At 55.2% G+C, this 14,077-nt stretch overlaps 2 protein-coding genes across 2 annotated transcripts in view; one reads left to right on the top strand and one right to left on the bottom strand.

Moving 5' to 3' along the window:
• The first annotated feature begins 3,154 nt into the window (after positions 1-3,154).
• Emp3 (epithelial membrane protein 3) lies at positions 3,155-7,154 on the top strand. The gene is made up of 5 exons (XM_013027817.1): positions 3,155-3,264; positions 4,109-4,201; positions 4,406-4,508; positions 5,932-6,072; positions 6,898-7,154. Exons 2-5 carry the CDS (start codon positions 4,124-4,126, stop codon positions 7,065-7,067), a joined length of 492 nt encoding a protein of 163 aa, XP_012883271.1. The 5' UTR covers positions 3,155-3,264; positions 4,109-4,123; the 3' UTR covers positions 7,068-7,154.
• Positions 7,155-9,005: 1,851 nt separating this feature from the next.
• Positions 9,006-14,077, bottom strand: part of Tmem143 (transmembrane protein 143) — a 23,181-nt gene continuing 18,109 nt past the window's right edge. The window contains exons 7-8 of the mRNA XM_013027826.1: positions 10,382-10,571; positions 9,006-9,470 (exon numbers count right to left, since the gene is read on the bottom strand). Coding sequence (XP_012883280.1) covers positions 9,265-9,470; positions 10,382-10,571 — 396 coding nt within the window. The 3' untranslated portion in view covers positions 9,006-9,264. The remainder of the gene's footprint in view (positions 9,471-10,381; positions 10,572-14,077) is intronic.

The raw sequence follows: 14,077 nt of genomic DNA on the forward strand, positions 1-14,077 counted from the left end.
GGCCAGGGACCCGTATGGGGCGAGGGCGGGGCTCTGGTATGGTAAACGATGAGGCGTGGGGTGACGAGGGGAGAGGAGTGGAGGCGGAGCCAGAAAGGCAAGGGGAGGGGCTCGGGCACCACAGAGGGTGGGGCTTTGGGGAGTTTGGCGCGTACCTTAGAGGGCGTGGTTTTCTTCTGGGGCGTGGTTACAATAGAGGGCGTGGTTTTCTTCTGGGGCGTGGTTACAATACCAGGGATCTAGAGACCACACCTGGCTGCAATGACAAGAGTGAGGGACGGACTACTATGGGGTGCTCCAGGCGGCCTGTAGGAGGCCAGGTGTCTTCGTATGGGTAGCCCGGCCCTGTGAGCAGCGGTCTGCGAGTTTGTGGGAAGAAAAGTCAGGAACTGAAAGTGCCTGGAGGAAAACGTCTAGAAAAACCGTTTGTTGTTTTTAGGAGATAATTCCTTAGGAAGGAGGCGGGAATTGGAGACCGCTCACCGCAGCCTGAAGGCCTCGAAGAGACCTACCACGCATGCGCGGCCAACGGCCTGCAACAGGCTGCTAACAGCGCCCGGCCCTGAGAGCGGGAGGGGCGTGGCCTGTTCCGCGCGCTGCTGCCTGCGTGACCACGCCCTCTGCCGCCACGCTCCTCCCTGAGAGCCACGCCCCTCCGCGGCCTGTGGCTGCCCACGTGGGGCTTCCCGGGGCGGGCGGTGGGCGCCGCTCCCTGCAGGCTGGGTGTGCCCGACGCCTGCGGTTTCCTGTGGGAGGAAGCGGCCCGCGGACGCTCAGCTCAGCTCCATTCCTCTGAGGCCCGAGAAGGGGAGATCCCCACTACCGCCCTCGCGTCCCTGACTTTCCCCCACTGCCCTTCCATGGACCCTCCAACAGTCGGGGTCCCCTCCCTCGCAGGAACCCCCCCCCAAAAAAAATCCCGTGATCCAGCTGGGGGGACCGTGCTGGTGGGGCGAGACCCTGTTGTTCCCAGCCTCATTTCCATCTCCTTGCCAGGGCCGGGGTGCAGCCCCCCCACCAGCAATCGATCACATGATACCATGCCCCAGACCCAAGAATGGGGTTCAGGATCCCAGTCCTCTGGGCTTCCCAGGAATTGAAGGTTTGGTCCTCACCCCTCTTTCCCCAGCGACCTCAGTTTAGATTCCAAATGTTTAGATTCCGGTAGATCCAAGAATGTATCCTTCTCCCCAACTTTTAGAGATAGTGGATCAAGGTTCCCCTGAATCTACGAAAGGCCTGGATGGCCCACATACAAAGGTGGGGGGGGAATCCCCTGTATACAAAGGTCTACATGAAGAACTATGCTCTATACCAGGTACCTGTGGCTCACACCTGTAATCCTAAACTACTCGGAGGCTGAGATCTGAAGATCCCGGTTGGAAGCCAGCCAGGATGGGAAAGTCCATGCGACTCCAATCTCCAATTTATCACCAAAAAAAAAAAAAAAAATCTGGAAGTGGAGCTGTGGCTCAAGGAATAAAGCACCAGCTTTGAGTGATAAAGGTAAAGGACAACACCCTGGCATTGAGTTCAAGCCTCAGTGCCAGCACAAATAAACAAATAAATAAATACACTATGATGCACTTACAATTATAGTATCCTCATTTTACTGATGAGGAGACTTAGGTGTAGCAGGGTTTTTAGGAAATTGTCCAAAACCACGCAGCTAATGGATTTGAATCCAAAACAGCTTGGATTTCAATCATACTGACCTAGCCCTAAAGACTGCTATGTAAGTACCCCCCATGTGACCCCAGTCACTGAATTGTTCATCCCTCACTTCCACAGAGACCCCCCACCCCAAATCCTCCCCAATCAAGCTCTGACTCCATTCCACATCCCATCACCCACTTCCTTAGCTCTGAATTACCAGGAACCCTGATCTTCTTCCTTCAGAAAACTCAGGTGGATAGTAGTCCTGACTCCCACACACCCTAACTCAAAATTAATCCTGAGAGTTAACATTAAACCCCAGGTACTATACAGCTGTTAAGATTCTCCCAAAGCAGCTGGGTGCTGGTGGCTCACACCTGTAATCCTAGCTGCTCAGGAGGCTAAGATGTAAGGATCCGGGTTCAAAGCCAGCCCAGGCAGGAAAGTCCACGAGACTCTTTATTTCCACTTAACCACCAGAAAACCAGATGTGGTTCTGTGGCTCAAAATGATAGAGCTCTAGCCTTGAACAAAAAAAAAAAAAAAAAGCTCAGGGACAGTGCCCAAGGCCTGAGTTCAAGCCCCATGACTAACAAAAATAAAAAGTTAAAAAAAAAAGGTTTCTCCCATGGCTTCCCTTGGCACTTAGAATAAAATCCAAACTCCTCCCATATTCTTCAAGGACACCCTTTGATTCCCCCCCCCTCCGGAACTCTCTCCGGCTCCCTAAACACCAGCCACACTGGCCCTCTGTCTGCTCCCCAAACAACAAGGTCTTGTTCTCAACTGTCTCGCACATCCTCTTCTCCCCAGCACCCAAGTGACTCTGGTTCTCAGGTGCCACCCCCTCCAAGAGGCCCTCCCTGATTACTCCGGTTCCATTAGCTCCTTCGCTAACTCTGATTTCTTCATAGACAGTATATGCCCAGCATTATTACACCCACTGTACAGATTAGGAAACTGAGGCCCAGAGAAGCCAAGGAAAATGGTCCAAAATCACTTGGCCAGGAAATGGTGATACTGGCATTCTCCATCTCCATCTCTTGTCCTCTTTGGGAGTTTCACACTTTTCCTCCCATCCTCTGCCCCCCTCTTCCCCCCCTAGCCTCCTGCTCCCTATCCCAAACTCCTTCGTGGAAAACAGATACCCAGTCCCCAGGAGGAGATCCAGAGATTGGGGGAGGAGGGGGGGGTCTAGGGAGGGGCAGCCCAAGAAGAGGACCCTCCTGCCTTTAGTGTCTGCCAGAACTTCTCTTCTCCACCCTGGGAGGCAGCCCCAGAAGATGCCTGTCTGGGGGCCACTGGGTGGGGACCGGAGAGAATGAGGAACCAGCCAGTCCTCCTACTGGGCCCTCCTACTGGCTGCAGAGCTCCCCTGGGCGTGTGTGTATAAAAGCTTCAGTATATATTCAGAGAAGCAGAGAAAGAAGCCCCGAGGAGCAAAAGAAGAGAGAGAGAGAAAGGGAAAGGAGCGGGAGGGAGAAGGAGGGGAGAGAAAGGCAAGGAGGAGGAGGCGGGGGCCAGAGGGAGGAGGAGAAAGGCGGGGCAGGAGGCCCTGGTGGAGGGAAGAGACTCCAACTCTTGACTTTTCTCCCCCTGCTGCTCTCGGTAAGTTTCCGATCCGTTATTTGGGCTGGGATTTCTTTCTTTCCTAGCACAGTCCAGCAGTAGTTAAAGGACACCCCCAGACTGGGAAAGATCCCCTCTTCTTGCCCGCTCCCCCACTCCAGCCCTGTAAAACTTCTAGAAATTGTAGTAGTGATCTCTGAACCCTGAGCGTGTGGGGATACAGGAAAGGGTGGATCCAGAGAGAAGGTGGAGGGTCCCAGCGGAGCTCCCCCACACCCACAGGCAAGCTGCCCATCCATGCCTTCCTTGGCACCCCCGAGATCGGGGAGGGAGGAGAAGGCACCTCCAGACACAGGAAGCTCCCTGCTGGGTTTCTGCTCAGGCCTCCTTTGCCCACCCAGTTTCATCCATCCATTCTCCCAACTGTCCAGAAGGCACCGGTCAGGCGGCAGGGTGGGGTGCGGCCCTCGTGGATGGAGCCTGGGGCTGGGGTTTCCCTCGTCCTCCAAGGCAGGGGGCCGGGCAGATGATTCATCCCATGACTCACCCCAGGGGGGGGGGCTGGGTGAGTCAAGGATGCCCGCAACTGCGGGCAGCTCCTAGCTCCCGATCAGCTGGCCAGGGTGACTCCAGAAAGAGGGAAATGAGGAGACCCTGGCCACTTATCCAGCACCTAAGAGCTGAGCTCATTCAACATCCCGCCCTGAGGAAAATAGACTCCGGCCTCCTCCCTCAGACACAGGGTTCCCCTACCCCAGCCCTCCTCCCTCAGACACAGAGGTCCCATTCCCCAGCCCTCCTCCTGGCCCCAGCCCTCCTTCATTATGTCCCAGTACCCAGCAGGCTAGTGTCTTGATCACCCATATCCTAAACTCCTCCCCAGGCTTCCATCGCAGCCATGTCACTGCTCCTGCTGGTGGTCTCAGCACTTCACATCCTCATCCTCATCTTGCTGTTTGTGGCCACTTTGGACAAGGTAAACCTTCTAGGGGGTTGAAGCCCCCACTCTCATTTAGATCCTCCTCACCTGTACCTGAGATCAGGAGCCTTTCCTCTGGCCCTTCCCATTCCCTACTAAGTCTTTGCCCTTCCCAGCTCCACTCCCCCCACAACTCTTCCTAAAGTCCCCCTGGACCCCCACCCCCTCTTCCTAACATTGCTTGTCTGTCTGTCCATCCAGTCCTGGTGGACACTCCCCGGGAAGGAATCCCTAAATCTTTGGTACGACTGCACTTGGAATAATGACACCAGAACCTGGGCCTGCAGTAACGTCAGTGAGAACGGTGAGGGCTCAGCGGTGGGAGGGTGGTCTGCAAAGGGTGGTCTGCAGTATAGCTGATTATGTAGGGCCTCTGCCTAATCCATTGAGTGGGTAGGGCTGATGGGAGCTGTTGAGTGTGTGATCGTGAGGGGCAATTGCCTCTGTTCTCAAGGGAACAGCTCAGACCCACCCACCCACCCCTTTCCACTAGTTATTTTATTTTTACGTTTTTGGTGCCAGACTTGGGACTTGAACCCAGGGGCTGGGTGCTGTCCCTGAGCTTTTGTGCTCCACAATAGCTATTGCTCTACCACTTGAGCTACAGCTTCACTTAGGAATTTTTTTTTTTTTTTTTTTTTCCTGGGGCTTGAACTCTGGGCCTGGGCGCTGTCCCTCAGCTCTTCAGCTCAAGGCAAGCGCTCTACCACTTGAGCTACAGCGCCACTTCCGGTTTTCTGGTGGTTTATTGGAGATAGGAGTCTCACGGTCTCTCCTGCCTGGGCTGGCTTTGAACCTCGATCCTCAGATCTCAGCCTCCTGAGTAGCTAGGATTACAGGCGTGAGCCACCAGCGCCCGGCTTTCTTAGGAATTTTTTGATGACTAAATGGAGGTGAGAGTCTCATCGACTTTTCCTGCCTGGGCTGGCTTGGAACTATGATCCTTAAATCTCAGCCTCCTGGGTGGCTAGGATTACACACCAGGAGCACCTGCACCCAATTTAAGCCATAGGTTTTAAGACTGAGGAGAAAGCCACACCCCCTCCTAAATTCAAAGATTGCGCGCTTCCAAAGTTGTGATTGGAGCTGGTGTTCCCAATGGCTGTGACTCCAATTCATTACAGTTCTAAGTGGGCGGGACCAAAACCATTATTAAGGTTCTGATTAGGTAGGGCAGACTCATCAGAGCCTGCTTCCTTCCAAAGATCTAAGTGGAAAAAAGTGGGGGGGGGGGCAAGGGAGAGGCCTCAGCCCCAATTTTTGCAAGTGGCCTGGTCCCATTTCTATTTAGCATTGAATTGGAGGTAGCCATAAGCAAGAGAATAAAATGAAAAAAATCTATTCCTAGTGGATGTGTTTCATATTTGATTATATAGAAAATCTTCAGAATCGCTGAAGCACACTGAGCATGGTGGCACATGTTTGTAACCCTAGTAATTAGGAGGCTGAGACAGGGGGATTGCAAGTTGGAGGCCAGCTGACTGAAAACAAATGAAGGGACAGTATACAAAGCACCAATCACTAGAATTGAGCTAAGTCAGGGAGGCTCAAGGTTTTGAAGTACCTGAGCTTTTGTGATGGTAAGGGGGTGGTGAGGATGGGGGTGGGAGGAGGAGGAAAAGAAAGAAGGAAAGAAGGAAGGAAGGAAGGAAGAAGGAAGGGGTTAACAAGTAGACCAGCTGGATGGGATCCACCATGAACTTCTGCTCCCATTTCCCCCTCCTCAGGCTGGCTGAAGGCTGTGCAGGTTCTCATGGTGCTTTCTCTCATCCTCTGCTGTCTGTCCTTCATCCTCTTCATGTTCCAACTCTACACCATGCGACGAGGAGGGCTCTTCTACGCCACTGGCCTCTGCCAGCTTTGTACAAGTAAGCTAGCATCCCTCCCTCCACACTGAGTGCCCAAAACACAGCACAATGCAGCATCCCCCACCCCCTTGTCCCTGGATTACCTCTCTGGCCCAGGGGACTGACGGGAGTTGTAGTTTTTGGTGACTTGGTGTCTCTGAATCATGGGAGGATTTATAGCATCTAAAAGCCAAAGCTGCAGGAACAGCAATGGGTAAATAATTTGGGTCCCAGCAATGAGGGAAACGCTAATGCATTCACCAGAAGGGAGTTCTGGACGTAATTTATATTGATAAACTGCTATTTCTTTTTTCTTTTGTGACCATACTGGGGTTTGAACTCAGGTTTGAACACTGTCCCTAAGCTTTTTCTGATCAAGGTTGGTGCTCTACCACTTGAACCACAGCTCCACTTTGAGCTTTTTGGTGGTTAATTGGAGATTAGAGTCTCATGGACTGTCTTGTCCTGGTTGGGTTCAAACCCTGATCCTCAGATCTTAGTCTTTTGAATAGGAGTTAAGTTTGTTTATTTATTTATTTTGTCCATTGTGCGGCTTAAACTCAGGGCCTGGGCACTGGCCCTGAACTTTTTTGCTCAAGGCTAGCACTCTACCACACTTTAAGCCACAGATCCACATCAGTTTTCAGGTGTTGAATTGGAGATAGATGAGCGGGGGAGGGAGAGAGAGATTTTGTTTCACGGGTGAATGGCTGTTTTGGTCTCATTTTATGGGTGAGGTCATGGGACAGCTCCACAATGATGTGAATTAGAAAACTATTTCTCCAAGTGTGCAATGTAGCTGCTTTGCAGGCATCACGTGATGCCTGGTCCCTGTTTCTCTCACAGGTGTAGCTGTGTTTTCCGGAGCCCTGATCTATGTCATTCATGCCGAGGAGATCCTGGCCAAGCACCCACGTGGAGGCAGCTTCGGGTACTGCTTCGTCCTGGCCTGGGTGGCCTTCCCCCTGGCCCTGGTCAGCGGCATAGTCTACATCCACCTGCGGAAGCGGGAATGAGTTGCCCAGTCTTGCAGTCCCACCCACCCGGACACCCCATTCCCATCACCACCACCACCCCAAGCCTCCTCCAGAAAATAAAAGTGTTTTAACCACAGGGTGCTGACAATTCTTTCTTCCTTCCTTCTTAAGATCTGGACTGTGCATGCTCCTGGATGGGGTGGGGGAAGAGAGGGAGACAGCCCCCAGCCATCCCATTTCCCAGGCCCCAGCCCTTCCTTTCTAGAACACCAGAACCTCCACTCCAGCCTCCTCTTCCTGAGCCAGCCTCCTCTTCCTGAGTCTAGAGCTTGGGACACTCTTAGGCTTAGTTCTCAAACCCACTGGACATCTGCTCAGGTCTTAAACTCTCATTCTAAGATTCTGCATGCTTTCTGTTCTTCTTTGTTTGGTCGGTCGTGGGGCTTGAACTTGGGCCTGAGCACTGTCCCTGAGCATTTTTTGCTCAAGGCTAGCATTATACCACTTTGAGCCACAGTGCCACTTCCAGTTTTTTGGTGGTTAATTGGAGATGAGTCTCACTGACTTTCCTGCCCAGGCTGGCTTGGAACCTCAATCCTCAGAACTCAGCCTCCTGACTAGCTAGGCTGACAGGCATGAGCCACCGGTGCCTGGAGCTTTCTGTTCTAAATTGTGTTTCTACCATCCTTTGAGCTCTCTTTCTGGGGGAAAAAAAAAGTTTTTCTCTTGGAAACCAGCCTCTCTCTACAACTCAACCCTTCCTCCCCACCCCCTGCCCACTTCCACTCCCAAGGCTGCTTCTAGCCCATAGGACACCTTAGCAAGAATAAGACTGAGCAATCTTAGTACTCAGTGGGGCACAGGCTGGGTTTCACAATCACCTACTGCCTGGCTGTGTACAGTTGTGCAGTGGACCATCTGTGCAACGGCACGTGGCCATCCAATCTTCCCGTTACATGAGACCCATATTCTGAGAACCAGAGCCTCGCCTCACTGAGTCAGGTCCTTCTAAGATCCCCAGCCCATGACCCATATTGTGTTTCAACAACCACAAACTCAGGCTCCTTCAGGCTACAGCAGTCCCCATCTCCCCTCGCCCCTCCCAACTCCCTCAGCCACAGCACTCAGGAAGATGTATGAAACATGATTTATTCCTTTGGAAGAGGGACACTGGGAAGAAATGGATAGACCAAGAAATATTGCACAAGAGCACTGATTGGTGGGGAGATCCAGACTGAGGTAGATTCAGTAGCAAGGATGTGATCATCCAGGCCGGGAAGGCACCTTGAGGTTTTTGGGACCCTGAGCTACCTCAGCCTCGGGGTCAGGGTGGTCTCTCTGGTTTCTCCAGGCCATAGTTCTGCCAGGCTCAGGGTTCCCAGCCCCTTCGGCAGAGACACGGTCCCCCACACCCAACAGCAGTTAACCAGCTGCCCCATCTGTCAGCCTGCAGCTGGGTAATACCAAGATCAGCTTCCTTTGGAAAGTCTGACTGGTTGCTTATCTACAGAGACAACTGGCTTGCCCAAGATTGCGGGTGCCCAGCAGCTGCTGTTGGCTGCAGGCCAGGGCCAGACGGTTTTCAATGGCTGCTGGCTAGGCCCCGCCCGGGGGCACTTGATGGACAGCTTGCCTGGAGCTTCTCATTGGCTATGGACTAAACCCCGCATTTGATGGACATCTTGCCCAGGGTCTCTCATTGGCTTCTGGCTAAGCCCCGCCCAGGGGTATTTGATGAACATCTTGCCCAGAGCCGGCTAAAATGATGGCAATTGATAGATTGATAGATGCCCTCGAGGGGGAATAGCTTTCACGGCTCAGCTCGAGTTTTGGAAAAGTCAGAGCCGAACAGCTGTGAATAGCCGACACCTCCTTTCCTCAGCCTGACCACAGTTTGGATGTTTACTGGGGGGGGGGGGGGGGGGGGGGGAGGGGGGAAGGAGAGGGGGGGGGGGGGGGGGGGAGGATGGGGGGGGGGGGGAAGGACTAAGGAATCGCACCAAAGCCGAGCTAGTTTTGATTGGCTGCTCCTAGGAGATGGGGTTGCCTAGCAACTGCCGGCTGCCTGGATTGGCTGCTTTAAGTATACAGCGTAGCAAAAGTAGTAATTGCCTGTCAGTAATAGGAGTCGGAAAGTGTCCAAGTCCGAAGTAGCTGTGATTGACAGCCTGTCGCGGTGAGGGCGGGGCTTGGTTCCCAGCCCCAGTTGGCCCCGACGGGGGCAGGTCAGGGGTCCCTACTGCTGGGGATGGCCGGGGGGGGATTCGGAAGGGGCTGCAACCAAGGGGTCTAGCTTGGGGAAATCCGAGGAAGGGTACCGCCCGATGCTGGGGGTCAGAGCTTGCAGGTGGGCCAGGGCCCGAGTTCCGTTGAAGGCCACGTCACAGCCCGTCTGAGCCAGAAGCCAGCTCTCCACCTCCGACTGCAGCCACCGGGAGGTCTCTGCGAGGGGGAGAGGCGAGGCGGGGGAGAGTATGGAGGGAGAGAGGCTGGGTGGAGGGGGAGAGGCAGGCATGGGGGGAGAGGGGAAGAGGCTGGGTGGAGGGGAAGAGGCAGGGGTGGTGGGGGAGAGGCTGGGGAGGCAGGAGTGGTGAGGGAGAGGCTGGGTGGGGGGGGAGAGGCAGGAGTGGTGAGGGAGAGCTGGATGGAGGGGGAGAGGCCCGGATGGTGAAGGAGAGGCAGGGGTGGTGGGGGAGAGGCTGGGTAGAGAGAGGCAGGGGGGGGGGGGGAGGGGCTGGGGGGGGGGGGGGGGGGCGGGGGGGGGGGGGGGGGGGGCGGGGGGGGGGGAGGGGGAGAGGCCGGGCTGGAGGGGCAGAGGCGGGAGTGGAGGGGGAGAGGTGGGGGTGGAGGGAGAGAGGCTGCGTGGAGGGGGAGAGGCAGGTGTGGTAGTCCCGGCTGGCCGGCACGGCAGAGGGGAGAAGCAAGCCGGGGAGGAGTACAAGCAAGTCCGAGGGGAGCAGAACGAGGCCGGGAGGGCTCAGTCCGGAAACCAGCCAGAAAGTGGAGATGCCGGAGCTCAGAGTCCAGGTGTCTTGGGTCGCATAGAGCAAGGAGGGCAGGCGAGGGCGTGACCCAGGCCCCTTGTCGAGAGGGACTCAAGAACGAGAGGGGGGTTCGTCACATTAAAGCCAGGATCAGAAGTTGGGTTGGGGGGCGGTCCTCCTCGCAAAGCTCTGGGCTAGCCCAGGGCGGTCACGGAAGTTGGTGGTGGCACCGGGGGGCGGCGCCCGCGTCCGGGGGCGGGGCCCGATGCCAGGGGGTCCTATTATTGGTGGGCGAGGCCACTCTAGTGGGGGGCGGGGCCTGGAAACTGGCTGCTGGGCGTGGCCTGAGAATTGGCGGGCGTGGCCTACCTTCGGGCGGGTCGTGCGCGCCCCCGGGCCGCCGCGTCAAGAAGCTGCGCGCCAGCAGCGCTTCCTTGGCGTGCTCCTCCTGTGCACGCAGCGCCAGCGCGCTGAGCAGCTCCGAGTTGTTGGACGTGCTCCGGAAGTACAGCATGTGCGCCAGCTCTAGCGCGTGCGCGCTGCGCTGCTGCCCGAACATCTGGGGGAGCGAGGGGGGAGGGCGAGGACGGCGGAGGGGGGCGCAGGGAGAGGGAGGGAGAGACAGCAAGGGGGGGGCTTAGCGAGGGCCCGCCCCCTTGGGGGTCCCCACTGTGGCTACCCTGACCTTGTCAGCTTGGGCCTCCAGGGTCTCCACACGTACCCCAGGCTGGCCTCGAACCCTTCCTGCCTCTCGAGCGTGCGGATTGCAGGTGTGAGGTGTGCACCACCGTGACACTGTGCCCAGTGCCCAGCCGCTGGTCCACGTGGAGTCTCGAACGTTTCTGCCCCTGAACCGTTATCCTCCCATCTCTGCTTTGGAAGCAGCTAGGATCACAGGCACGAGCCAACTTGCCCGCTCCAGGCTGCGTTTTTAAGCACATTTTTTGTAGTGTGATGGCATCATGGATTAATGGCTTTGCTCAAAGATTTCCAAATAATAGGGGGTTTCGCCTTGGAAGTTTGTTACAAATAACAAGTGGTTACTTTTTATGGACATACTTCAGTAGTTCCAGGTGACCTGTCTAAATAGTGGCTTGGCTTGGAGATGATTCAGTGGTGGGGGTGGGGGGGGGTAGGGAGAGGCCTTCAGATGAAATAAGATGACTGCTAACTACATGCTGAATGGGAATTCATTCTACAGTTCTGTTTCTGCAAGCCTTTGAACTGTTCCATAATGGAAGAAGATTTACAATCATTGCCAGGCCTGTCTCCTGCCTGTAATTTTAGCTACTCAGGAGGCTGAGATCTGGCAGAGTGTTCGAAAGCAGCCTGGACAGCAAATTCCAGGAGACTCCATCTCCAAAATAACCAGTACAAAGCCAGGCTGGAGGTGTAGCTCAAGTGGTAGAGCGCCAGCCATGAGCAAGCAAGCCCAAAAAGTGTGGGGCCCTTAGTTCAAACCCTGGCACCACCAAAAATAAAAATGAAGCCAGGTGCCAGTGGATCATGCCTGTAATTCTAGCTACTCAGGAGACTGAAATCTGAGGATCATAGTTCGAAGCCAGCCCACACAGGAAAGTCTGTGAGTCTATGAGGCATTTTTTTCCCAGTCAGCTGTGGGGCTTGAAGTCAGGGCTTTAGCACTGTCCCTGAGCATTTTTGCTCAAGGCTAGTGCTCTGCCACTTTGAGCCACAGTGCCACTTCCAGTTTTCTGGTCGTTTATTGAAGATAAGAGTCTCACGGACTTTCCTGTCCAGGCTGGCTTCAAACCTCAATCTTCAGATCTCAGCCTCTTGAGTAGCTAGGATGACAGGTGTGAGCCACCGGCACCCAGCACCTGGCCCCAGCACCTGGTGCTCGGCTCTGTGAGACTCTGTCTCCAATAAACTACTCAGGAAAAGCCAGAAGTAGTGCTGTGGCTCAAGTGGTAGAGTGCTAGCCTGGAGCAAAAGAAGCTCTGACAGTGCCCAGGCCCTGAGTTCAAGTACTAGGACCATCAAAACAACAACAACAACAATAATAATAATGTAAGTAAATATAAATTGAGGTGCTAGGTTCATCCACAGCACAAGGGGCAGGGGGGATGCTGGAGGAGGGGCAGTCCAGTTGTCCCCTTCCTGCCCTTTGTCCTCCTTGGTGACCCTCTCCCCTGAGCCCTTCACATCCATATTGGAAAGCAACGCCTGGAGCCTTCCACTCACCAACAAAATGAGCTCCAGGCCATTGGGTCTGGCCGCCAGAGCTGGGTATCAGACCCAAGGATGGCAGAGCCCTAGTAGCTTTAAGCCCTTGGGAGTCCCATTCCCAAGGTCAGGCTGGCTCCGGGACTCAACACAGGACAGAGCCTGGCCCAGCAGAGGTAGCTGACAGCCACTGGGGACAGCGACAGCCTGGCCTCCCCACCTACCCCACCGTGTCCACCAGTCTCAGGTGAGCCAGCTCTGATGCCAAGACAGCCAGATATCTCTGGCATGGGCCACACAGGGTTGTGTGCGGCCTTCGCTCCATTCCCCACCCTGGAACCAATCACTGTTTCCACGGCTGGGTGCCATGCGGGGACAGCAAGCTAGGGAGCGTCTGGCTGGTGTGGAAAATGCATTAGGTTTTCTGCCTGCGTCTGGCCCAGTCCCCAGGGCTGAGCTGCTGAGCCGAGTCACCGCCCACTGCCTGGATGAGCAGTCTGCCTGGGGAGCACCTGCCACCTGGACGGTCCCTTCAACACCCACCCACGACGGCCATTTCCCCAGCCAGGGAGACTCCAGCCTCATCCTGCTACCCCTGCTCTGCCCTGGCTCAGGTCCCTCCTCTCTTGCCTCAGTCTCCCCTGCTCCTACTAGCAGAAGTGATTCTGCATCTCCAAGGTTCTCCTAGGGCTCCCCCAGGCCCCCAGATGTCCCAGGTCGACCACAACAGCTGAGAGCCCAGCCCTTTCAAGACCCCAGGCCTAGGAACAAGCCAGGGTGCCAATGGCTCATGCCTGTAATCCCAGCTACTCAGGAAACTGAGATCTGAGAATCCCAGTTCCAAGCCAGCCCTGGGCAAGAAAGTCCATAAGACTTTTTTCCCCCCAGTCCTGGGGCTTGAACTCTGAGAGGCACTCTGAGCTTCTTTTGCTCAAGGCTAACACTCTACCACTTGAACCAAGGTGCCACTTCTGGCTTTTTCTGAGTAGTTTATTGGAGATAAGAGACTCAGATGGACTTTTCCTGCCAGGGTTGGCTTCTAATCATGACCCTCAGATCTCAGCCTCTTGAGTAGCTAGGATGACAGGCGTGAGCCACCAGCCCCTGGCTCCATGAGATTCTTTTTTTTGGGGGGAGGGGGTCCGGTTGTGGGGCCTGAACTCTGGGCCTGGGTGCTGTCCCTCAGCTCTTCAGCTCAAGGCTAGCGCTCTACCACTTGAGCCACAGCGCCACTTCCGGCTTTTTTCTTTTTGCTTATGTGGTGCTGAGGAATCAAACCCAGGGCCTCAGGCATGCAAGGCAAGCGCTCTACCACTGAACCCCCTTCCCAGCCCCTCCATGAGATTTTTTTTTTTTTTTTTTTTGTCGGTCGTGGGGCTTGAACTCTGGGCCTGGGCGCTGTCCCTCAGCTCTTCAGCTCAAGGCGAGAGCTCTACCACTTGAGCTACAGTGCCACTTCCGGTTTTCTGGTGGTTTATTGGAGATAGGAGTCTCACGGTCTCTCCTGCCCAGGCTGGCTTTGAACCGCGATCCTCAGATCTCAGCCTCCTGAGTAGCTAGGATTACAGGCGTGAGCCTCCAGCACCCGGCTTCCATGAGATTCTTATCACCAATTATCCACCAAAAAAACACAAATGGAGCTGTGGCTCAAGTGGTAGAGGGCTAGCCTCCAGCAAAGGGACAGCATCTAAGTTCTCAGTTCAAGCCCCAGTACCAGCATGAGAAAGAAAACTGTCCGAGGGAGACTTCATCTCCTCTGCCCCTGCTGCTCTAGGCTCCCAGGCTGCCTGGGCAGAGGGTGGCCGGGTGGGCAGGGTGGCTCAAGAGGGGGTGGAGACATTGCAATGTGAAGAAAAACCTCCTGCAGTGGCAGAGAAAGAG

This window comes from Dipodomys ordii, unplaced genomic scaffold, assembly GCF_000151885.1.
Source record: "Dipodomys ordii isolate 6190 unplaced genomic scaffold, Dord_2.0 Scaffold105, whole genome shotgun sequence".
In the NCBI taxonomy this organism is placed as follows: Eukaryota; Metazoa; Chordata; class Mammalia; order Rodentia; family Heteromyidae; genus Dipodomys; species Dipodomys ordii.